The sequence below is a fragment of the Diceros bicornis genome, chromosome 6 (assembly GCF_020826845.1).
Source record: "Diceros bicornis minor isolate mBicDic1 chromosome 6, mDicBic1.mat.cur, whole genome shotgun sequence".
In the NCBI taxonomy this organism is placed as follows: Eukaryota; Metazoa; Chordata; class Mammalia; order Perissodactyla; family Rhinocerotidae; genus Diceros; species Diceros bicornis.
In genome coordinates, this window is record NC_080745.1 from 8,421,063 (window position 1) to 8,444,206 (window position 23,144).

A 23,144-nucleotide genomic window follows, 5' to 3' on the forward strand; every position below is an offset into this window, starting at 1 on the left:
GCTCTGCCTCCAGCTCACTGGTGATCTACAGAAGGCCTGGGTCTCACCCTCTCTTTATAGGACTTGTGGATGCTGGCCTTGGCTTTGTCCTAGCATTTCGTGACACGAAGATGCAGAAATATCTGTGCAATTCTAGGGGCATCTTTCTAGCGAAAGGGCCAAACCCGAGGGGATTCAACAAGAAGGATTTTGGTTAATTGGGCCTGAAAATTGCTGAACTCTCTGGAACCACCGATTCATCTTCTCCTTGTCCTAAATCCCTAACTCTTGCTGACATTAGATCAAGGGGGGCGGGCCCAGGGGATGGGGGTGCTCTGCTCCTGGGGAGGCCCCCTGGGGAAGAATGTTGAGACTCCAGCGGTGGAATCCTCTCCCAGGAGCACAAAGGGGTCTCCTCTGTCTGTGGACACACCCTCCCCAGGGCATCCTGGGGAGTGACCGAGCTTGGGCCTGAAGTGACCACCCTGTGCCCCCTGTGAGTAGAAGGGGGACAGGCTGCTTCTCCAACCAAACTCCAGCATCAGAGCAAGAGAACGAGGTCCAACCTGGGGAAATTTACCAGCTGCCAGAAAGGCTCCCGAGCTTACCTGCTTCTCCCAGTGGTAAGCATCCAGGGCCCCCAAAGCAGCACCTTGCTTTGCCTAAACGTCCTCCAGGGCTGGGGAGCTCACCCCTTCTGGGGCAGTCCATACCCGCGCTGGCCAGCTCTGTTAGCAAGTCTCGCCTAGAACAGGGCTTAAATCTGCCTTCCAACCAAAACATTCACCCTTCCTTGCAAGGCTTGAGTGGGTCTGCTGTTTCCCATGGTCACCCCCTGGACGCTGGGGATGTGTGAGGGCAATCTCTGCCTCCCACCTTAGCAGAGACTTGTCTGCCCTCCCTGTTGCCGGCCACACATGTGGACCCCCACTAGTGACCCCATCCTCTGAGAGAGCCGGCCTGGCAGTCCTATAACCCCCACCATCTGCCCCTCTCGGGACCACAATCCTCCTCTTTGTCCTCCAATCTCACCCCCAAAGCCTTCAGGGACACTATCCCTGGAAGCTATTTGGATTTCTAGGGTCACACCCTCCCCTGAGCCCATTCACCCCTTTTCTCCCCAGCTCTTATTTCCCTAGAGTCTAGAGGGAGGGATCCCTCTAGGCCTAGGCTGGGCTGTCTCCCTACCTCTGTTTCACAGTCTGGAGTGCTCAGGCTCAGAGAGGGTGGCAAGCTCCCTGAAAGTCACAGAGGAGGTTCATAAAAAGGGGAAACTCTAGCGGAGCCCAGCCCTCCCAGGACTTGGGGACCCTGAGAAGCCCCACTTTTCCAGTGCCCTGCTCAGGGCAACCTGGGGGAAGGCACATCGCTCCCTGCACAGTGCTCCTATCCGCGGACCTAGGGCCTCCTGGCTCCTGCGCTCCGGACTTGGGCGAAGGGGGCGTGGTAGGAGAGGGGTTCCCTCGTCACGGCGCCCTCCCGCTGCTGGGAGCCGGGCCCCTCAGCTCTGCGCCCACTAATTGGTCTCGTCAGGCGGCCGGCGGGCGCTCCAGCTGCGCAGATCCGAGCCCTGTCATCCGCTTAGAGCCCTCGCGCCACCCCGCGCTCCCGCCCCGCGGCACCCCCCACCCCGCATCCCCGCCGTCATCTCTGCCCTCGGCCGGGGATGCTCGGCGCCCTAGCGCCCGGCGAGCGACGCCACCCGCCCGCGGAGACATGAGGCGCGGCCCGCGGGCCGCCGCGGCCCTGGAGCTGCTGTTCCTCTGCCTGGGTGAGTGGGGGCGAGGGGGACGCCCGCGCTCCCTGGGGGGACACAGAGACACAGTTCTGACCGGTCACTTCCAGAGGGACCGGGACGGGGTGGGGGTGGCACGGGCGATTCTTCCAGCCGCCGGGCGCCGCGGGGCGGAGGGGCGCTGCCGGAGCACTTCTCCCGAGGCCAGACCTCCGGAGACCCGGAATTGGGAGCCAGGACCCTGGCTGTCCTCCGCTTCTTCAGAAGCAGGGTGGGAGATGTGGCGGCTGCTCTGACGGCTGCGTGGGGCAGAGGAGGGTGTCCCGCTCCTCGTGTGACCTTGGCCAGGACACTGCCCCTTTCTGGGCGCGAGTTCCCTGTTGGCCGGTTGATGGGGTTGAGATTGGCCGCTGCCTGGGTTCCCAGCGCCGCAGACGGTGCGTGTCCGACAAACCCGCGCCCACAGCGGGTGGTAGCGGAGGGACCCTCTCCGCGGCGCCCCAGCTGAGCCAGTCGGTTGCCGGGGTGGGGAGGGGAGAGCTCGCCGGCCCACGAGTGGGGCCGGACGCGTGACCACGCCGGTGCGAAGCTGTCCCTCCGCACGTCCGGGTGTCCGTCTGATCTGTCTGCGCTCTGTTCCTAGCTCAGGCCAACTTCGCCCCCCACTTCTTCGACAACGGGGTCGACAGCACCAACGGAAACATGGCTCTGTTCAGCCTCCCGGAAGACACCCCCGTAGGTGAGTAGCCCTGGCACCGGCCCTGCGTTAGTCTCCCGGGGGCTCCCCCGAACACAGGGACAAACCTGTGACTACTCCGCGCCCGTGGAGATGCCAGTGCCAGGCTGCGGGCGCTCCCGGGGGGCGCCCTGTTAGCGCTCTGAAGCCCCTGGGGCAGTTGCAGGAAAGGAGGTCCCGGCTGCCATGGAGACGTAAGCCGGGCCAGTCCTGGAGACGGGGGTGGGCCGGGCGGCAGGCAGGTGGCAGTGCTGGAGACGGGGGTGGGCCGGGCGGCAGGCAGGTGGCAGTGCTGGAGACGGGGGTGGCCCGGGCGGCAGGCAGGTGGCAGTCCTGGAGACGGGGGTGGGCCGGGCGGCAGGCAGGTGGCAGTGCTGGAGACGGGGGTGGCCCGGGCGGCAGGCAGGTGGCAGTCCTGGAGACGGGGGTGGCCGGGCGGCAGGCAGGTGGCAGTCCTGGAGACGGGGGTGGGCCGGGCGGCAGGCAGGTGGCAGTCCTGGAGACGGGGGTGGGCCGGGCGGCAGGCAGGTGGCAGTCCTGGAGACGGCGGTGGCCCGGGCGGCAGGCAGGTGGCAGTGCTGGAGACGGCGGTGGCCCGGGCGGCAGGCAGGTGGCAGTCCTGGAGACGGGGGTGGGCCGGGCGGCAGGCAGGTGGCAGTCCTGGAGACGGGGGTGGGCCGGGCGGCAGGCAGGTGGCAGTCCTGGAGACGGGGGTGGCCGGGCGGCAGGCAGGTGGCAGTCCTGGAGACGGGGGTGGCCGGGCGGCAGGCAGGTGGCAGTCCTGGAGACGGGGGTGGCCGGGCGGCAGGCAGGTGGCAGTCCTGGAGACGGGGGTGGCCGGGCCGCAGGCAGGTGGCAGTCCTGGAGACGGGGGTGGCCGGGCGACAGGCAGGTGGCAGTCCGCAGCATGGTGGCTGCCGCTGGGCTTGGCCACGGTGCCGCCTCTTAACCCCTGTGCGGCCTTGAGCAAAGGCGCGCACCGCCCGCAGTCCCGGGTCTCCAGGCTTTGAAACAGCCCGAGCACATCCAGCTCGCTGGGGTCTGCGGACAGAGGCTGAGAAGGAGAAAGAGGAGGGAGTGCGTTTCCTCTCCCTCAGCCTGTCTGAGCGGGAACCTGAGCAATGGGATGGCAGTGTAAAGGGGCGCCTGCTCAGATCCCTGAGGAGCGAACCCAGGCATGCGGACATGCTGCGCAGGTCACCCCTCCCGCCTTATGGCCCCTCCCTTGTTCCGCACCCCCCTCCCCAGGGAGCCCCCCATCTTGACTCCTGGGACAGGAGTCCTTACCAGGCAGAGACCCTCGAGTTAGGCACAGGAGACCTGACTCTCCTTCGTAGCCTGTATTACAGATTACAATCTGTAGAGCGGCAGACGCTAACGTCTCGCAGATGTGTGAAGAAGAAAGAGAAACGGGGGAAGCAGGCTGCAGGGGCGAGGCCAGCAGTGGTGCTCTGTCAGGGCCGTATGTTTGGCACTGAATTGTGTGAACGGTTGAATCCTTGGTCCCAAGCAGCTGCCCCTTTTAGGAAAAGTCAGGTCCCAGATTTTAGGTCTCCCCCCCATGTCTCCTTCCAGGCTCTCATGTGTACACCCTGAATGGGACAGACCCGGACGGAGACCTTGTCTCCTACCACATCAGCTTTGACCCCAGCGCTAGAAGTGTCTTTTCCGTTGACCCCAATTTTGGAAACGTCACTCTGATTGAAGAGCTGGACAGAGAGGTATGGGGAGGTGCAAGGAGGGCCGCCCTGCTGGTGGTGCAGACAAACCTCTGTGGTCTGGACGGTCCCCTAGAGGTGGTCCTTGGAGAGGTCCTGTAAGCCACAGAAAACTCAGACTGCAGATCGGGCTGGAAAGAGTGGTTTAGAGAGTGGGTCTGAGTTTGGTAAAACCCCACCCGTCTGTATCCTTCTGCAACCTGTGGGTGACAGAGCATGGGCTGTGTTTCCCTTTTGAGACCCTACACCAGGCTGGTGGGTCTATCTGGCCACATAACTAGACCTCAGTTGTGGGGCTGCTGTCAGCTCTGGTCTGATGGCAGACTCCACCAGCCACAGGCCAGAGTAGAGAAAGGAACGGGTGGGTCTCAGAGACTGTGCTGTCCCCCGGGGACCTGGTGACCTTGACACCCTTTCTCATTGAGGTCCCATCGTGTCCTGGGGAGTGCAGGAGACACCACAGACCAGGACCTCTGTAGACCGTGGAATACGGGGAGAGGCGTGGGAGGGAAAGGGGAGAAAAAGGAAAAGAAAAAAGGAATAACCCCCTCTTCCTGGGACCTCCAGCACATGGGGTTAGCGTCTCGCCTCATTTTCACAGGGGAACACTTTCAGTTGGCGCCTCAGCAATCCCTCTGGGTTTATGGGAACCCTTGATATGCCAAGCCCTGCAACAATGTCTCAGGGGTGCCAGCTTTAGGGTGCCTCCCCCTGCTCTAGGGCTCCCTAAAAATGCCCAGGCCTCCTCTGATGGGCTCAGTGGGGCAGGGAGAGCTCCCCACCGCCTTGGGGGTCCCCATGGTGCTTCAGGCTCCTGGATGCTCACTTGGTCCTTGTGCTTCACAGAGGGAGGATGAGATTGAAGCCATCATTAGCATTTCCGACGGCCTGAATCTGGTGAGCGCACCCCCGAGCCAGCCCCCTGGCAGCACACGGCTCCCCAGCCTGAGCACCATTCCTCCCCCAGCCTCCTGGGGGGTCCCTGGCAAACCCAAGCCCAGCTAGATCTGCCCCAGCATGCCCACAGGAGAGAACTGCAGCTGGTGAGGCCAGTGGGGAAGGAAGGGAGGAGAGAGCAAGATCTGCCAGCTGCAAGTCTGATGGATCACACCCATATTCCTCAGCATCTCCTCAAACCTGCTTTCCCAGCCGCCTCCTCCGACCCCTCCAAGAGTTCTTGGCTCTGCCCCATCACCCAGACCCCTCCTTCTCTCTCACCTCCTTCCCCACAGCCCCCACTTTCCCTCAGCCCTCATCAGTGCTTCCCCAGATAATCGCGAAGGCTTCCCTCCCTCCAGACTCCCCTGATCCCAATCCACCTCTGAAGTTCAGCCAGAGCCATCACTGTGGAACAGAGACCTGGCACTAACAGCTGGCCCCCATGACCCTGAGGATGAAATCCAAGCTTCAGTCCAGCATTCAGGGCCTCCCCATCGAGCACCACCTGCCTCACCCACCTTTTCTCCCACATTCACCCTGCCAACATCTAGCCATAAATCTACTTATGTTCTCTCCACTCCCCATGCATCTCCCTCCCCTTCACCTTTGCACACGTTGCTCCTTTTTCCTGGCCCACCTATGGCCTCTTTCCCTCTCACCTGACAGTCTGCTGCAGAGCTTGGTTCCCACTCCTCTGGGAAGCCCCCTGCAGTCCACTCCCACAGGCTGGGGTAGACACCTCTTCTTGAGGCCTCTGGATGCAGCCTCCTACACTGTGCAGCCACAGCCCTGAGGGTTGCATTTACCTCCAGCACGTTGTGCGGGGTGCCCCAGCATTTGCAGTGCAGGCGCCCTGCCCTCGGTGCCTGGCACGCCTCTGTTATTGCACTGAACGATCACCATATGCTGATCTTTGCTCACCATCCCATCCCGCAAAATACACACCCATCGGACTGTGTCTTCTGTCTCCGCGATGGAACACAGTGCTTGGCACTGAGAATTTGCTTAATAATACTTGTTGCATGAATGAATAAAAGAGGGAAGGAAGGAAGGAGGAAGGGACAGAAGGGAGGGAGGGAGAGAAAGGGGAGGGGTGGGCAGAGACACACACCTGGGGCATTAGAGACCACCGTCCCTTTATCACCTACAAGGTCTCACTGCCCCAACTCCTGTTCCCTTTGCCCCTTCTCAGGTTGCAGAAAAAGTTGTGATTCTGGTGACCGATGCCAATGACGAGGCACCCAAGTTCATCCAGGATCCCTACGTTGTCCAGGTCCCCGAGGTGAGCCAGGGGCTCTTGGCAGGGCCAATGCACTCCCACCCCAGGCTGGAGGCCCGCCCTCTGGGCTGCCCTGTGACCTGGCCAAGGGGACTGGGCATTGGAGTGAAGAGCATCTCTTCATGGCTCACTGCCTGCTGGAGATCATCCCCTCACTGTCCTCCCCCACTTATGTTGCCGTCTCTTCACACAGTCATTTTTATTCCAAAGTAATGTTCATTTACATTTTCCATTATATTCATAATGTATGTTTATTCATAGTTCATAACTGTGAAATATATAGAAAAGTAAGAAAAAAATGTTTCGAAACTCGTTTTCAATCCCTCCAACTTGGAATAACATTGTTAAATTTTGGTGTATTTCCTTCTAGTCATTTTTGGGATTATAGGTTCTTATTTTCTGTTTGTTTTACATAGTCGTGAGCATACTAAACATAGGCTTTCTGTGTCCTATTTTTCACTTGATTTATAGCTAAGCATCTTCCTCAGTAATTGTAAAGTTTGGGTAACTGTCATTTTAACAGCTTCCATTTAGTGCCTATTCCATCATTTACTGAACTGTTCCTTTATGTTTGGATATTTAAGATGCTTTAAATTTTTGCTGTCGTAAGAAACATCGGTTTCTGAACATAAAAGTTCCTTTTCTCTAATTGGAATGCGTTCCTTAAGACACAGTCCAGGATTTGGAATGGCTAGGTCGGAAGCATGAATGCCTGTGAGGTGTGGCCAGAGGCTTCCGTGGAATGGTGCCAATCTGCCCTTTCCCCTGGGATGTGGGAGAGGGTTCATCTCCCCATCCCTCGCCAATGCTGGGGATTTGCAAATTTGTAAATGTTTGCCAATTCCGTGGCAGAAAAACATTTCCTTCTGGTTCTAATTGTATGCGTGTGATCCTTGGTGAAGCTGCAGATGTCCGTGTTTATCAACTGTTTTCCCATTTCATAATCATTTTGTATTTGAACCCTTTCTCTATCTGGAGTCCTAGTTTTTCTTGGTCTCCCTGAGGCTATCCTTGGGGGAGATATCTGACTATTCCTCCTTTCCTTTTCCTTCTTTCCTGTGCCCACTCTGACTCGGGGTGTCCTCTCCCCTGTTAGGTGCTCCCTGGTCAGTCACCACCTCTTCACCTGTTTTTAGCCCTTCACTCCCGGGACCCCACCTTCCATGGCCCCAAGACCCCCAGTTCCCTGAGCATTCTGTCACTGCCCCAGCACTGACCCCCCTGTGGCTGTGACCCTTCAGGACACTCCTGCCGGGAGCAGTATCCTTAAGGTCCATGCAGTGGACAAGGACACAGGGTCTGGAGGGAGTGTCACCTACTTCCTGCAGGTAAGGTGGGGCACACAGGATGTAACCAGAGGAGTGGGCCAGAGGAGACACCTGGATGGCCCCCACCTCCATCACCAAGCCCTTACATCAGTGCCTCTCCCATTCCCAAAGATCGTCAGAGATGCCTCATCAGATCCCAGCGGGGTCTCAGTAAACAGGAGTGGGACGGACAGGTGGGGACGTGAGAGGGGCCACATGTCCAGGACCCTCTGCTCTTCAACCCCCACCCCTTCCGCAGGAGAAGGCCCTGGCACTTGGCACCCAAATGTGGTGAAGAAAACCTGTCTGGGCCTAGAATTGTCAATAGGAAAAAAGGCAGAGGCAACTCTCGGAAGGAGCAGAGCTATGACGCCCCACCCACCCAGTCTATCAGTCCCTCCCTGTCACAGGCGCAGCCCCTCCCTGGCCTCCCTGGGCTCCTCAGGAACCGGCCGCCCTTCTTTGTGGGGCTGCTCTTTCTGTGGCATTTCCTCTGCTCTCACATTTTGTCACTTGCTCTCAAGGCAGTACAGCATGGTGGCTAAAAACACAGGTTCTGGAGAATTCCCTGGCTCCGCGGGTACTGGAGAGACCCCACCACTTCCCTCATGGGGCCTTCACCCGTCATCTAACTTTCCCAGCTGAGTTTCCTCACGTGTAAACTGGAAAGATGCAGGCACATCCTCACTGGGGTTTGTGAGGTTAAATACATGTGAAGCTCTGATGACAGCTCCTGAGACAAGGAACCCTTCCTCAGACTAAGGGCCATCTCCTGTCCCCATCCAACCCTACCCCCGCCCCCAGATGCTGCCTGGGACTGGCCCGCAGTCACTGCTTGGTCCCGGAGGTTCCTTCCGTCACTCTGGCTCCTGAGCCCCAGCCCCTCTGGTTAGAGCCCTCCGCTGACATTTCTCCCTGCTGGAACCCTGTTGTTTTCCAGCTGAACAGAGAGAAGAGCAAAGGCCCAGCTGGAAGGGAACTTCTCGGTTTTGACTGAAGGAGTGGGAGGGGAAGCCCAGAGCCCTAGGAAGGGAGACCCTGGGGGCCAGAAAGACTGAGTGCCCTGAAGTTTGAACCTCAGCCCTAGGCTGGAGTTCCTGTGACGAAGGAAGGTGAAGATCCCCTTTCAGTAAGCAGAGCAGGCATTTCTGGGGCCGGCCTGCGTCCCTCCCCAAGGCCCAGCCTGCCCCTCACTCTTACAGAATATGCGCTCCACCAAATTTGCCATGGACCGTCACAGCGGTGTGCTGCGCCTCCAGGCTGGGACCACCCTGGACTATGAGAAGACCCGGGCCCATTTCATCACCGTGGTTGCCAAGGTAACAGAGAAGGAGGATGGGGAGCAGCCAGTCTTCCCTCAGCCTTTGTCAGGGGAAGCCGTCCTGGGATCGGAGCAAAGGGAGGGTCTGCGATGGAGTAGCAGCAGTTTGGAGAGCGAAGGTGTGATGGGGGCAGGGATAGGGATGCAGCTGCTCGGAATCTCTGTTGAGTGGACCCTGCACGGACATGGACATATTCTCCAGGGAGGCTGGTGTCTGTGGGCTGGAGAGGGTCTCTTCCCTTCTAGGAGAAGGTGTGTGCCCTCTCAAGACTCACAGGCCAGGTCCCCTCCATAGGACCAGGTGGCCGTGGTCAGCACCTCCATCTCTCCACCCAGGCCTGTTCGCCCCACCTCTTCCTCTCTTGGGACCAGTTACCTTCTCTGAGCCCCGGTGTCCTCGTCTGGCCACCCCTGCACTTAGCTAGACTCCGCATATTTCTAAAGTGCTGGTGTGGGGCCTGCAGGTCAGCCGGTGCCCAGCCAGAGCGGCTGTTCTCCCCCTGAGGGCAGGAAACCCCGGCCACCGCTCGAGGCCCGGCATTTTCTTCTCTAGGAAGAGAAAGACCCTTGCTGGTCACATACTGGCTATAGGCCATCCCACTCCAGACTGCACCCGGAGGCCCGGGGTGGCCCTGCCTGCCCGTTACTCCGCGGGCCTGCTCGGTAGGCACGCATCTCCATTGTACACACTCGGGCACGGGCCCAAGTCGTGCTGTTAGCGGGTCCTCGGGGGGTGTCTGCCACTTGGGTCCTGGCGGGGCGGGGAGTTCGGCTCTGAGCCCCTCCTGCTCTACCACTCGTTGGACGTGGTTTCCCAGGAGAGAGAGCTAACCCTGCTTCTGAAGGAACACTTTTGAGTGCCTGCTGCATACCAGGCCTGACTGCAGACCTCTGTGCATCATCTCATTTAACTTGTCCAACACTCCTGTGAGGGAGGATTATCTCCGGGGCACACAGGAGCGAACAGAACTGAGAGGGGGCAGCTGGCACCGCGGCCAGTCAGTGGCAGGAGCCAGATTCCACCAGAGTCCGTCCGCCCGCAGAGCACAACCTCCCTTCGTTCTCCGATTCTTCCCCAGGATGGCGGAGGGAGGCTTCGAGGGGCTGACGTGGTGTTCTCGGCCACCACCACGGTCACAGTCAACGTGGATGACGTGCAGGACATGGCCCCTGTCTTCGTAGGCACACCCTACTACGGCTATGTGTACGAGGACACGCTTCCGGTGAGTGGCCGTGCCCCTCAGCCCAGTGTCCCCTCCAGACGCCTCCTGCCCTACCCTGCATGCTGCCCCAGACCCCTGCTGGGATGGCTGGGCTCGGCCCCGGTCATCCTCCCTACACAGAGGCTGGCTCTGGACTTGCTCAGGCTCAGGCCACGACCAGGTCCGCACACGCAAAAGCCTCGGGATGTATGAGGGAGAAGGTACTGGAGCTTGTGTGGAGCCATGGCTGTGCCAGGCCTTTCTGCACCCATTCAAACCTGCCCCAGCCCAGCCACACGTGTCGGCCCCTCAAAAGGGCTAAGAAGAGAGGCTGGCAGGTGGCGATGGCCTTGGTTTGGGTGGGGCCTTTCCTACACCTTGTGGGGGCTGAGAGTCCTTAGTGCCCCCCCAGCTCCCAGCCTGTACCCTGAGGCTCCTCAGACTGGTAGGTGGCCCACAGTTTGCTGCCGAACCACCACGACCCCTGTCAGACATCACGCGCAGGCCCAGCTCACCTCAGCCTCCCTCCTGCTTCAGTGCGATCTCGCCCCCCTAAACTGCACTTGTCTCTCCACTCCGCCCCCATCCCTCTGCCTGAACCGTGCCCGTGGGCCTGATGCCCCTGCCCTTCTCTCTTCCCCGCCTTCCCCGACATCTTTGTTCAGATGGGAGCCCCCTCTCTGCTCCCACACTCCGCACACCCCTCTGTGAGCACACCCCTCCTTGGGGGGCGCCCGTGTGTTTATATGCCCCCAGCCGGACCGTGAGCTCCCCGTGGGCAGACACCAGGCCGGTGCCAAGCCCCCCACGGCCACGGCTCAGAAACTCTCTGAGGAATTGAGTTCTACTCTCAATGTTCACTTCCCAGTTTCTGATTATCCTCGATTTTATAAAACAATGAAAACACTTACTGAGGGCCCTTCACATGCTGGGCCCAAGCTAAGATACCAGCTGGCAGCCCAGGGGAGGTGATGAGCACAGAGCGAGGGAGCGAGGAATGCCGGCTGCCGCGGGCGGGGCGGGGCCCAGATGGTCCTGCCTGGGAGCTAAGGGCTAAGGGCGGGAGAGATGCGGAGGGGAGAGGCGGCCATCAAGCAGGCGGGGGCAGCTGGGAGTGCGGAGAGGCCGGGAGAAGGGCCTGAGGAGGGCGCTCAGAGGCGGCACCCTGCCCTGCCCAAACCCTTCGAACGGCACCCCAGGGCCACAGGCACAGTCCTAGTTCCTGGACTGTGCATTGGTCCCTTCTGTGTCCTGCCTCCCACCTGTCTCTCCCGTCTCGCTCCAGGCACCTCTGTAGACAAAGATGGCCGAGGCAGCGGGCACGGCTGGAGGGCGGGACGGGAGAGGCCAGGTGTGGTGTGTGGGAAAGGAGGCAGGGGAAGAGGTGTGCGGAGGAGGCCCAGGCAGAGGCCTGAGTGTCCCTGGGCCGCCCATGCCAAGCCGTGTGGATGAGGGAGCAGGGAGGCCAGGCTGTCACTCCAGCCCTGGGAGGCCAGTGGGTGCTGCGAGCTCCCCGCAAAGCAGGGGTGGGGCCACACAGAGGCCTGGCTCTCTTCCTCGGCGGGGGTGGCACCCCCTCTGTGATGGGGCCAGTGTCTGGGGCGGGGAGATCCCCTGCATCACCTGTTGGCCTGAGGCAGCTGCTCCTGTTCCCAGGGCTCAGAGGTGCTGACGGTGGTGGCCGTGGACGGAGATAGGGGCAGACCCAACCGCCTTGTCTACAGCCTCGTGAACGGTGAGTCTGGGGCACCTTTGGGGACAGGCGCATCGCTGGGCTGCAGCTCAACACCCTGGGCGACCACAGCAAGGTTTCCCAGCCTCTCTGGGTCCCAGTTCCTCATCTGTAGGGCCAGAAGAGCAAGACATATGGAGAGGAGAGGCTGGGTCCCTCCAGGAGGCGGCAAGTCTCCTTGGGCGTATGCTTGTCATTATGCCCAGCGACAGGGAGAGAAGCATTGGGTGGGGGTCCTGAGTGCCACATGGGTGGCACAGATTCATTTCCCTGCACTCTGGGTATGTGCTCATTGATGTGAAGGGGGTACCAACATTTTTACACTCTTTAAATTGCTATGTGTTTTCCTCATTCTTTTAAATTTCTGGCCTAGAGAGTATAGTTGAGTTAAATGAATTAAACGCAGCGATGATACAGCACTTCGCTAGTGCCAGCCCCATATATGGATGAGAAAACTGGGGATCGGAGTTCCCATTGGGTTTGAATCGAGGTCTGCTGGCTCCAGGGCCGTGCTCTTTCCACAACTGGGCAACAGCTGAGCAGGGGGAGCTGGCCCTGGGGTGGGCTCTGCAGCCCTCAGTAGCTGGTCCCCACGGGGTCAGGCCGCTTATGCACATGTCTGTATGCTCTCAGACACCATCACCTGCCCCGACCCTGTCCCTAGGACGTGCCGGCTCACACCCTCCCTGCAGCGGCTCACACACGCAGGACCGTGCCCACCATCACACCAGGCTCCTTTCCCCAGGCACACAGACCCTCGGCTGCCTTCCCTCCCAGCACCACTGCAAACCTTCACACAGTCTCCAAGCACCCACCCCGCCCATCGCCGCTCCTCTCTTCTCCCCCAGCGGCTCTCCTCCTCCAGTCTCTTTCCTCTCCCTCTCTCCTGTGTCTCCCCTCCCTCTCTTCCCTTCTTTCCTTCTCTCTCTCCCCTTCCTTTTCTCCCTCCCTCCGTATCTCTTTCTGTCTCCCTTTCTCTTTTCATCACACACAGAGACACACACAGACACACACATACACACACACGCTATGCATAAGAGAAGCAAAGTACTACTGAACCTGGGAGCCAGACAGAAGTGAGTTCAAGTCCCAGCTCTGCACTTAATGTGTCACCTTAGACAAGTTACTTAGCCCCTCTGAGACTCAATTTCCTCTCTGGCAAGACACAGATGATAGAATTCCATTCTATAGAAGAGACTGCAGTGAGAGAACGCGTGAGTAGCCTGTGGCACCCTGCCTGGCGCGACTCCCCTGCGCCCTCCTGTGGTCCTCGGCAGAACTGCAGGGCGCATCTCTCCTCTGTGACAGGGAGCGATGGAGCCTTTGAAATTAATGAGACGTCTGGAGCCATCTTTGTCACGCAGAGTCCTGCCCAGCTCCGGAGAGAGGTGTATGAGCTGCATGTACAGGTACCCTCCCTCTAGCTTGGACTTCTCCACCCACCGGCCCAGGAAGCTTCCGAAGGTGACGAGATCACCTCCCTCGCCCACCAGGGCTCACAGTCTGGGGAGGGAGCTAGATGTTGCTCCAAGGAGCGCCTACATCAGGTACCTGTGTGAAGGCTGCAGCAGATACGCACAAAGCCCCTGGCCAGAGGAACCGTGAATCCACAAGCAGAGTTGTGACAAGGCGGGAGGAGGGAGGACTGAGCAGCAGTGCCTTGAGCAAGGGTCGACCGAGCAGGGGTCGACCCAACAGGTGGAGACTGGTGGAGCGGAGCATGGTTGGGGTGGGGGCAGAGTGGAGGCAGGGCGAGCTAGGAGAGCCCAGTGAGCCCAGGCTGGAGGTGAGAACACGGGATGTACTGGGGGTGCAATGCAGAGTCCAGTGGGAGGGGAGCAGAGAGTCCACAGGCAGCATGTGGAAGGAGAAATGGTTGGATCTCAGGCTTGGGCCAGAGGAAGGAAGGCCCTGCCAGTGACGTCTGGGTTTTCCCTGGAGCAAGGCCAGCTTTGTGGGAACATGCGCTGTGCCAGGACACAAGGACTGCGATTAGAAGGGTTTCATGCTGGGCTTAATGCTCTGCTCTTGCTGTCTTGAAATTCTTAGTAATTTTTTAACAAGGGGCCCCATATTTTCATTTCTCACTGGGCCTTCAAACTATGTAGCTAGTCCTGCCCAAGAGCATGAAAGAGCCATTGACAGGTTTGAACAGGATTGGAGTCCTGTTAAAAAGCTCACTCTAGCTGCTCACTAGACCAGTGGGGTTCCAGATTTAGAGTTTGACAAGCAAAGATTCCAGGACCCACTCCTGGGGATAGGAATCTAGAGTGTCTGGGGTAAACCCAGGACTCTGTGGATTTTGAGCTCCCAAATGATTCTGGCACCAGTCCCAGCCTGGCATTTGAGAACACTGGTCCCAACTCAGGTTTGGAGGGAACTGGATGAGAGGCAGAGAGGCAGAGCCATCAGCCAAGGTGATAGGCGAAGAGGGCCCATGTGGGTGAGGAGAGGTGGAATGGTAGAAATCGACAAATTGCAAAATATGAAGGAGGCGGACTCCACAGAACGTGGCTGTGAGGGCCGGGGGACAGGAGAGTGGTGGGTGAAGTCCAGGGTGGAACCCCACCACTGCGAACACAGGAGAGGAGCCCAGTTAAGTGGGATGGGCATGATGAATTTGGGTGCTTCAGGGACATTCAAGTTGAAACATCCAAATGTGGGTATACAGGCTTAGAGTTTAGGGGAGAGGGTACAAACATACAGGTAGCTCTGGAAGGATGGGAGGGAACAAGATCACCCAGAGATGGCTGTGGGGAGAGAGGAGCCACTGGCCAAGGGCAGAGCTGTGGGAGCATCGAGGCTAGGAGTGAGGGGGGTGGAGCAGGTCAGGGAGAGATCAGAGAGGTCGAGGGGTCCTGCGGAGAGCAGAGTCACATTAGCTGAGGGAAAAGAGCACTCGGGAAGGTGAAAGGGGGCGGTGCGCATGCAACATGGAAGTCAGCAGGAAGTGGGAAGTAGGACACGCAGACAGCAGGCGTGGAAGTTTGAGAAGGGAGAGTTAGGGAGCAGCTAGGATGTGACGGAGTAGGGTTCAGGAGGGTTATTTTAGGGTAGGTGAGACCAGACACGCTTCTGGAACAAGGGGAAGGAGGCCCGTGAAGGGGCTCATATACTTCTCATGTGGTTCACGAGGTGCCTGTGGATTCTTGGCCCTGGCTTTGCAGCCTGTGTTCATTATCTGTTGCTACATCTCCACACCTCCCCTCCCTGCAGCCTCTCCCTGGCCAAAAGGACACAAGGGCAGAACGTGGCAGGGCTGGGGTTTGAGCCCATGTCTGGCTGCAGAGAGGGCACAGTGCGGTGAGGTGGAGAGAACACTGGCTAAGGAATGAGACACACCTGAGTTCTCTGGTCCAGCTCTGGCGCTCACTAGCTGTGTGGCCCCAGGTGACTGCCTCACCCCTCTGGGCCTCTTCTGTAAAATAGGATTAGTAATAGCACTGTGTTAGTTTCCTATGGCTGCTGTGACATATTACCACAAAATTAGTGGCTGAAAACTACCCACATTCACATCTCTCAGTTTCTGTGGGTCAGGTGTCCAGGCTCAGCTTGGCTGGGACCTCAGTCTCAAGGTCTCTCACATGGCTGCTATCAGATTGTCAGCCAGGACCGGGTTCTCATCTGAAGGCTCGGCTGGGGAAGGATCAGCTTCCAGGCTCACGTGGTTATTGGCAGCATTTAGTTCCTCATGGGCTGTTGGCTAGAGGTCACGGTTAGTTCCTTGAAACCTGGGCCTCTCAACCTAGCTGCTTGCTTCATCAAAGCCAGCAAGAGAGAAAGTCCGCTAGAAGACAGAAGTCACATTCTCTTGTAGTCTAATCTCATCTCCTTTGCCATATTCTACCAGTCAGAAGCAAGTCACTAGGCCAGACCACACTGAGGGGGAGGGGATTACACAAGGCATGAATACCAGGAGGTGGGGATCATTGGGGCCATCTTGAAGTTAGCCTGCCACACAGCCACAGCCACCTGTCCCCATCTCAGGTGACTGAGGTCAGCTCTGCAGGGAGCCCAGCTGCCCAGGCCATGGTCCCAGTCACCGTCAGGATTGTGGACCTCAACAACCATCCGCCGACCTTCTACGGAGAAAGTGGACCCCAGAACAGATTTGAGCTGTCCATGTACGAGCACCCGCCCCAGGGGGAGATCCTGCGGGGCCTTAAGATCACAGTCAATGACTCAGACCAGGTGTGTGCTCCTGCCCTCCACCCCAGGGTCCTGCAAACGGCATGGGGCCCAGGTCCCACAGCTGAGCGTGCATCAGCCTTCACAGCTTATGTCACAGGGGCTGGCGGGTCACGATATGAATGAAACCAGAGGGTGTAACCAGGAGAAGAGTGGGACAGGAGCTAATGGAGACTATCTGTGTGGCCTGAGGACGTTCACAATCAATTAAAAAGTAAAGCCAGTCAAACAAAACACCCCTGCATCCAACCCACCAGCCCTATCACCCACTCTGGCCAGCACAGGGCCAGGCCTGTGCTTGTTACCTTGCTTGGTCCTCATAGCCCGCTAAGTCCTGCTGATTATTGATTGCCTCCCCTACAGAAGGAAGTGGAATACCCACCTCCCAAGGTGAAGGGTGTATGAAGGCTCCTCGCTTAGCAGGAATAGAGGATGAGTTTCCATTCTCGTTCGTCTTCCCTGTCTCCTCTCTCCAAACTCTATTGCCCAGGGAGCCAATGCCAGATTCAACCTGCGGCTGGTGGGCCCCGGAGGCATCTTCCGCGTGGTCCCGCAGACAGTCCTGAATGAAGCCCAGGTCACCGTCATTGTGGAGAACTCAGCCGCCATTGACTTTGAAAAGTCCAAAGTGCTAACCTTCAAGGTAGGTGGTGCTTGTGCTGCCCCGAATGGGGGGTACCAGGAACTCACAGTGCCTGTGAGAATGGCTCCCAGGAGCTCACGGCAGCACCTGGATTCCTTCCCGAGGGCTCGCTTGTCCCTCCCGCCCCTCCTGGCCCTTCTCCTTCCTCTCAGTCCCTCTGCCTCTCCTGCTGCTTTGGAGGCCGTTGGGGCAGGAGAAGGAGAGAGACACGAGAGCCGTCTCCTGCTCACACAGCCTCCGGCTGCTAACCTATCACCGTCCCCAGGAATGCAAGAGCTTCCAAGCGGCACGACCGACACCAGGTGCCATGTGCATAGGTGGCGAGAGAACAGCCATTTGCTGGCCAAGAGAGATGTTTTCCTCTGTGCATTTGACATGTCATCTGTTCTGATAAAAACTTGAGCAGAAGATGACAAAAATACTCCTCGGTATTTGTAATTGTTTAAAATTATGAACATTTGTAAGTAATGCATATTATACATAAACATATAAACAACATATAGTAATAAAAAGGAAAAATAAATACTTCATCGATATTATTTAAATTGGCATAATTATTTCTAATTATACATGCATACACACCGATAGCTGACATCATGCTTACAAGTGAAATTCTAGAAGCAGTCTATGAAGTCAGGAGCAGAATGTGGATGCCTGCTGGCACACTGTAATTTAACACCATTCCTGAAAAAACCTTATTCTTGGATAAAGCAAGGAAATAAGAAGTACAAACATCAGAAAGGAAGAGACGAAATTATCATCATTTGTAGGTGATGTGATTGTTTGCTTAGAAACATCTAAGAGAAATGATCGAAAAACTGTTAGAAACACAGCAAAGTTGCTAACACGATTGATTACAAAGTTAATATGCAAAATCCAATAGTTTTCCTACATATGAGATATAGCAATGAACATAATGGAACAAAAGGTTCTCTTTTACAATAAAAACTAAAAGATAAAATTCCTAGGAATTATGATAACAAGAAATATGCAGTATCTAAATGACAAAAAAATGCAAAAATTTCACAAACGGATATAAAGAAGTCAGGAAATGTAAAGCCATACCTTGTTTTAAAAAATGCAAATTCTCCTTAAGTTAATACAGCATCCAGTGCCATCTCAATGAAGTCTTTCCTAGAAGTTCCTTTGGGGAGGTGGTGAGGGGACTCGACACAATTACACTGGTTTTAATCTGGAGAAATAGACCTATAAGTATAGTTAGGAAAATTCAGAAAAAAGAATATGAGGCAGGAACTTGCTCTAACAAATATTAAATTATATTATTGAGCAAAATAATTTAAAAAATTGGTAATAAAAAAGAATATGCAAATCTGTGGAACAAAGAAATTGCCTGAAATACAAATGGATGCTCTGAGAAAGCGGACATTGCAGGTCGGTGGGAGACGGTGTGTGCCTTACCCACGCCCTTGCAGGTAGGGGTGGGAGAGCTGGCTGGCAGCTGAGAGCAAGAACGAGGACAGGTGGGTGGGGGCTGGACGGATGCAGGGACAGGAATCGGGGTCTCTCTGCAGGCGACTGCCACCACTCAGTCCTGGTTTCCTTCCTTCCCCAGCTCCTGGCCGTTGAAGTGAACACCCTGGAGAAGTTCAGCTCCACAGCGGATGTAGTGATCCAGCTCCTGGACACCAACGACAACACCCCCAAGTTCACCTCCCACTACTACATTGCCAGGGTCCCCGAGAATGCCCCAGGGGGCTCCAACGTGGTGGCCGTCACAGTGGGTTGGGGACCGGCCCTGGGACTGGGGGTGGGATGGGAGCTGCACTGAAGAGGGCCTGATGATGTCAGACAAACCCGGGCTCCAGTTTGAATCGCAAAGCCACACTCATTAGCTGTGTCCTTGGACAAGTTACCTGGCCTCTCTGAGCCTCAGTTTCTTCTTCTATACAGTGGGGATAACAACACCTCACAGGCTATACGGAGGACATAAGTGTAATCCCCAAGCTCGGAGCAAAGGACTCATCTCTTTTTCCTTCCTCATTTACAAAGAAGGAATAAATACCTTCCAGATGTAAACCTTTTGGTTCCTCCAACCCTTGAGACCTCCTGGGCAGAAAACTAGGGCCCCAGAGCAGGCCTCCAGATCACTTTCTCTCCAGTTGGGCAAACCCCAAATCCCCTTGTCTTGCTATTGAAAACAACCCTCAGACACGTGAGCTGCCAACATGCCCTGACAAAGTGGCAGGTGCCACTGGGAGCTTTCTCTCTTCCAGGCTGTGGATCCAGACACAGGACCCTGGGGTGAAGTCAAATACTCCATCTATGGGTCCGGGGCAGACCTGTAAGTAAATCCAGAATCCCAGACAGGGCCTGAGGCAAGGGCTTTGGGAAGCTGAGGGAGGACGGGGTCTGTGCCAAAGGCAGGAGGAACCTGGAAAGGATAGGAGCCGGGTTGGGGAGTGCAGCATGGGGGCGAGGAGTGGAGGGCAGCAGGGAAGCCTGAGGCAGAGATGTGGGGACACACGCAGTGAGGTGCTGGGAGTCTGAGAGAAGAAGGGTCGTCATCACGGCCTGGAGCTAGGGCTCATGGCCTCTGGAGCCAGGCAAGCAGTGCTGGGTTAGGGAGCGGACAGGCCATGGGAGGAGAGGGAAGGGCTGTGACTCTGATTGTTCAGTTCAATATTGATAGATGGGTGAGTAGATGGGTCAGACTGCCTCCCTCAGTCAGACTGCAAGAGCGAGAAGCAGACAGATGGAGAGAGGAGCAGGTGGGACACCTTGGAGAAGCTGCATAATGCTTTACTACTGCTTCCCAGAGGCAGCTCATCACTGCAGACGCGCGTGTGTCAATGTGTGTGTGCACACATGTGCATGTGTATGTGCTTTGCACACCCATGCCTGCGCTCTGTGCCCGGCAGCTTCCTGATCCACCCATCCACTGGGATCATCTACACCCAGCCCTGGGCTACCCTCGACGCTGAGGCCACTGCCAGGTACAACTTCTACGTGAAGGCAGAGGACATGGAGGGCAGGTACAGCCTGGCTGAGGTCTTCGTCACTCTGCTGGATGTCAATGACCACTACCCCCAGTTTGGAAAGAGCTTCCAGGAGAAGACGATGGTGCTGGGGACCCCGGTGAAAATTGAGGTGGGCTTCAGACGCAACTGAGCTCCCTAAAAGCCTTGTTCCAGCAGCTGCAAGAGGCCCTGTGGCATAAGAATTCATTTTAGAATAAAATGTATTGGATTCCCACTATAGGCGAGGGACTTTAAGGTATGTGATATATTCCCATCTCAACCCAGAAAAACCTCTGAGAAAGAAAACATTATTGCCACTTTACAAATAAAATTGAGATTCAGACAGGTTAAGTGTTTGGCTTGCCTTAGTTCACACGGCTAGTCTGCTGCTTCCGAAGCTATGCTTTCCCACTGCACTGCACGTCTTCCAGTGTGGACAAAGCACGAACCTGAATCCCAACAGCCTTGACTTTGAATCCCAGCTCCCCTCCTTCTACCTATCCTGAGATAAGTCACCCAGCATCCAAGCTTCTATTTTTTAACAACAGCTGCTTCCTAGACTTGCTGAGAGGGGAACGGCATGACATGTAAAGGTCCAGCATAGACCCTGGCTCATTTGATTCCTCTCCCAATTCCAGTCCACTCAAAGTGGGGTTAGGACCACCCCCATCAACCCAGCGATCCACATATGACATGTTGGTTTAGCCAGGGCACACATGTATCATCCTCAAAGCCCAGCTCTATCTATCCCTCCCGTGCACAGGCCACAGACCAGGATGCAGAGGAGCCCAACAACCTGGTGGACTATTCCATCACCCACGCAGAGCCGGTCAATGTGTTTGACATCGATGCACACACCGGGGAGATCTGGCTCAAGAACTCCATCCGCTCCCTGGATGCCCTGCACAACATGACACCCCACGGGGACTGCACGTGGTCCCTAGAGGTGCAGGCCAAGGACCGCGGCTCCCCATCCTTCAGCACCACAGCCCTACTCAAGATTGACATCACAGACACTGAGGTGGGTACGAAGCCCGTGTCGGGGAAAGGGTCAGAGGGCCAGCTCAGGCCTCCCTGCAACATGGCCAGAGGGAGAAAGACCATCTCCAGCCTTCCTCCAAAAGCCACTCAGTGCTGGCAAGGGCTGCCTGTGCTGTCAAACACAAAGCTTTGAATCAGGTTGAAATCCTCATTTCAACACTTATTAATGATGGGACTTTGGGCCTTGCTGGGCCTCCACTTCCTTTCGTGTAAAATGGGAGTAATAATGCCTCCTTCACATGGGTGTTGAAAGGCAGAAGTAAAATCATTCTATGTAGTTCTCAGCTCAGTGTCTGGCAGAAAGTCATCACTTAAGGGGTTTCTGAGACCTCTGGGAAGACGCGGCCCCCCCATAATCGAAGGTAAACAATGTCCTGCTATCTCGAGAACAGAGTGCAGCTAACGCAGGAGTTCGTAATCAAACCTGGTTGCTTGCATCGTGCTCTCTCTGTGTGCATTTTTCTGGAGAGCTGCATGCATTGTGTTTTCTCTGTGTGCATATTTTTTTGGAATGAAGCCCACAGTGCTCATCAGATTCTCAAGGGAGGGTGACCCCAGAAAGTTTAAAAACCATCAGGCTTGAGGGAGCTCCTGACGCCCCCAGGGAGCAGGCAGGAGCAGCTGAATGCAGGGACGTGGCTCTCTCTTCCAGACACTGTCCCGAGGCCCCATGGCCGCCTTCCTAATGCAGACCAAAGACAACCCCATGAAGGCCGTGGGTGTGCTGGCCGGCATCATGGCCATCATCGTGGCCATAACCGTTCTCATCTCCACTGCCACCTTCTGGCGCAACAAGAAGTCCAACAAGGTCCTGCCTGTGCGGCGTGTGCTCCGCAAGCGGCCCAGCCCCACACCCCGCACCGTCCGCATCCAGTGGCTCAAGTTCGGACGGACCAAGGCCGCTGCCAAGTTCGTGCTCAAAGAGGACATTCCCAATGAGAACTGCAACAACAACAGCCTAGGAAGCTCACTGCCCCCGGAAGCCCCAGCTCCCCCTCCACCACCCAGCATGGCGCCCACCACGGGCACAGCCCACTGGACTGTGCCTACAGTCTCTGGCTCACTCACTCCTCAGCAACCCCAACGGTCACCAAAACCCAAGGCCCCAGGAAGCCCCATCCAGTCAGCTCTGGTCTCTGAGCTCAGGGAGAAGTTTGAGAAGAAGAATATAGATAAAAAAGCTTACTTTTAAAGCGTGTCCTCTGGCCCCTCTCTCCCCCACCCCAACTGCTCTGCTCCTTGGACCCTGCTCCCCATCTCTGCTCCTTAGGATCACCCCTGTTTTGTACAATGGTGTAATCCCCATATCCAGGGCTGTGACCAGCACCTCGGGCAAGGGATGTCTCTGGTTATGGGAGGCAACTGGCGAATACTTCCCCATCACCCGGATTCTCGACACAGCTACCATGCTTTCCGTTCTGCAGAGGCTGGGAACCGACAAGGGGCCAGCTCTATGTGTCCTCTAGTCACCAACACCAGACCTCACAGCCCCTTGGGTCCTCCTGGGGCCTCAGCATCCTTAGTTGAGGAGCAGGGCCCTGGCCACAGGTGACCAGGCTGACTAGAACCTGGATCCTGAAACCTCCTGCTAAGAGCAGAAGCAGGAAAAGGAGGTTCAGTCCTGGTGAAGTTTGGGGCTCAGTGAACCTTGCAGGCTGGAGGAGAGCGAATGCATCAGGGGACGGCAAAGATGCACTCAAGACTCTCATTGACTAGGGACCTGTGCCTGAAGGCCACTGGGAAGATGGAGGATGGTGTCTGGGCAGAGACTGTGGGCCCCTGCTATGCTCACCTGGGACCAGGGACACAGAGGTGTAAGATGGGCCTTTCAGGAGTGAAGGCAGAGCCCCAGCCAGAGCCGCCCTGAGCCTGGAAAGCTGGGGCCACTGTGGTAACCTTAGAGGCATCCGGAAGAATGTCAACTCCCCTCTTTAAGGAGCTGCCCCACCAGAAGTCCTTGAAGAGAGTGCAGAGCTGAGATCTGGAGAGACCCATTTTTCTCCAGCTCTTCTGCTCACATGGTGTAACATTGGAAGGCTGTTTAAACTCCCCGATTACCCTCTTCCTCGTCTGTAAAATGGAGAAAGTAAGTCAGTCCTGGCTGCCTCACTCATAGGTCTTGGGTGAAGATCAAAATAAATAGTGGTGACAAGAACTTTAACCAAGTGCAAAGCAGCACAAACATAAAGTATTTTTCAGCAGGCCAATTCTCTGGTGTGGGGGTGGTGGAGGGGGGACGACACGCATGACACTTCCGGAAGTTTATTAGGAACCTCTCGGCTACTCAGCCAAGCACCCCCAGGAGGTGCTGTGCTGGGTGTGGGTGCTGCCACTGGTCCAGGGCAG

General features: G+C 56.8%; 1 protein-coding gene across 1 annotated transcript; it reads left to right on the forward strand.

Annotated features, from left to right (window-relative positions):
- Positions 1–2,105: 2,105 nt before the first annotated feature.
- Positions 2,106–23,005, forward strand: CDHR1 (cadherin related family member 1). The gene is made up of 17 exons (XM_058542744.1): positions 2,106–2,151; positions 2,358–2,453; positions 4,026–4,171; positions 5,015–5,065; positions 6,300–6,389; positions 7,628–7,714; positions 8,896–9,012; positions 10,094–10,237; positions 11,873–11,951; positions 13,257–13,357; positions 15,936–16,139; positions 16,627–16,779; positions 18,353–18,517; positions 19,014–19,081; positions 19,659–19,887; positions 20,521–20,778; positions 21,451–23,005. The coding sequence occupies exons 1-17, from the start codon at positions 2,106–2,108 to the stop codon at positions 21,988–21,990; spliced, it is 2,574 nt and encodes an 857-aa protein (XP_058398727.1). The 3' UTR covers positions 21,991–23,005.
- The last annotated feature ends 139 nt before the right edge of the window (positions 23,006–23,144 follow it).

Bases quoted from the DNA above. Each gene is read 5' to 3' on its own strand.
- CDHR1 (XM_058542744.1), top strand. From the start codon at position 2,106: ATGGGGTTGAGATTGGCCGCTGCCTGGGTTCCCAGCGCCGCAGACG. The intron at 9,013-10,093 runs GTAACAGAGAAG...ATTCTTCCCCAG, and splicing joins TCATCACCGTGGTTGCCAAG to GATGGCGGAGGGAGGCTTCG. The intron at 10,238-11,872 runs GTGAGTGGCCGT...TCCTGTTCCCAG, and splicing joins TGTACGAGGACACGCTTCCG to GGCTCAGAGGTGCTGACGGT.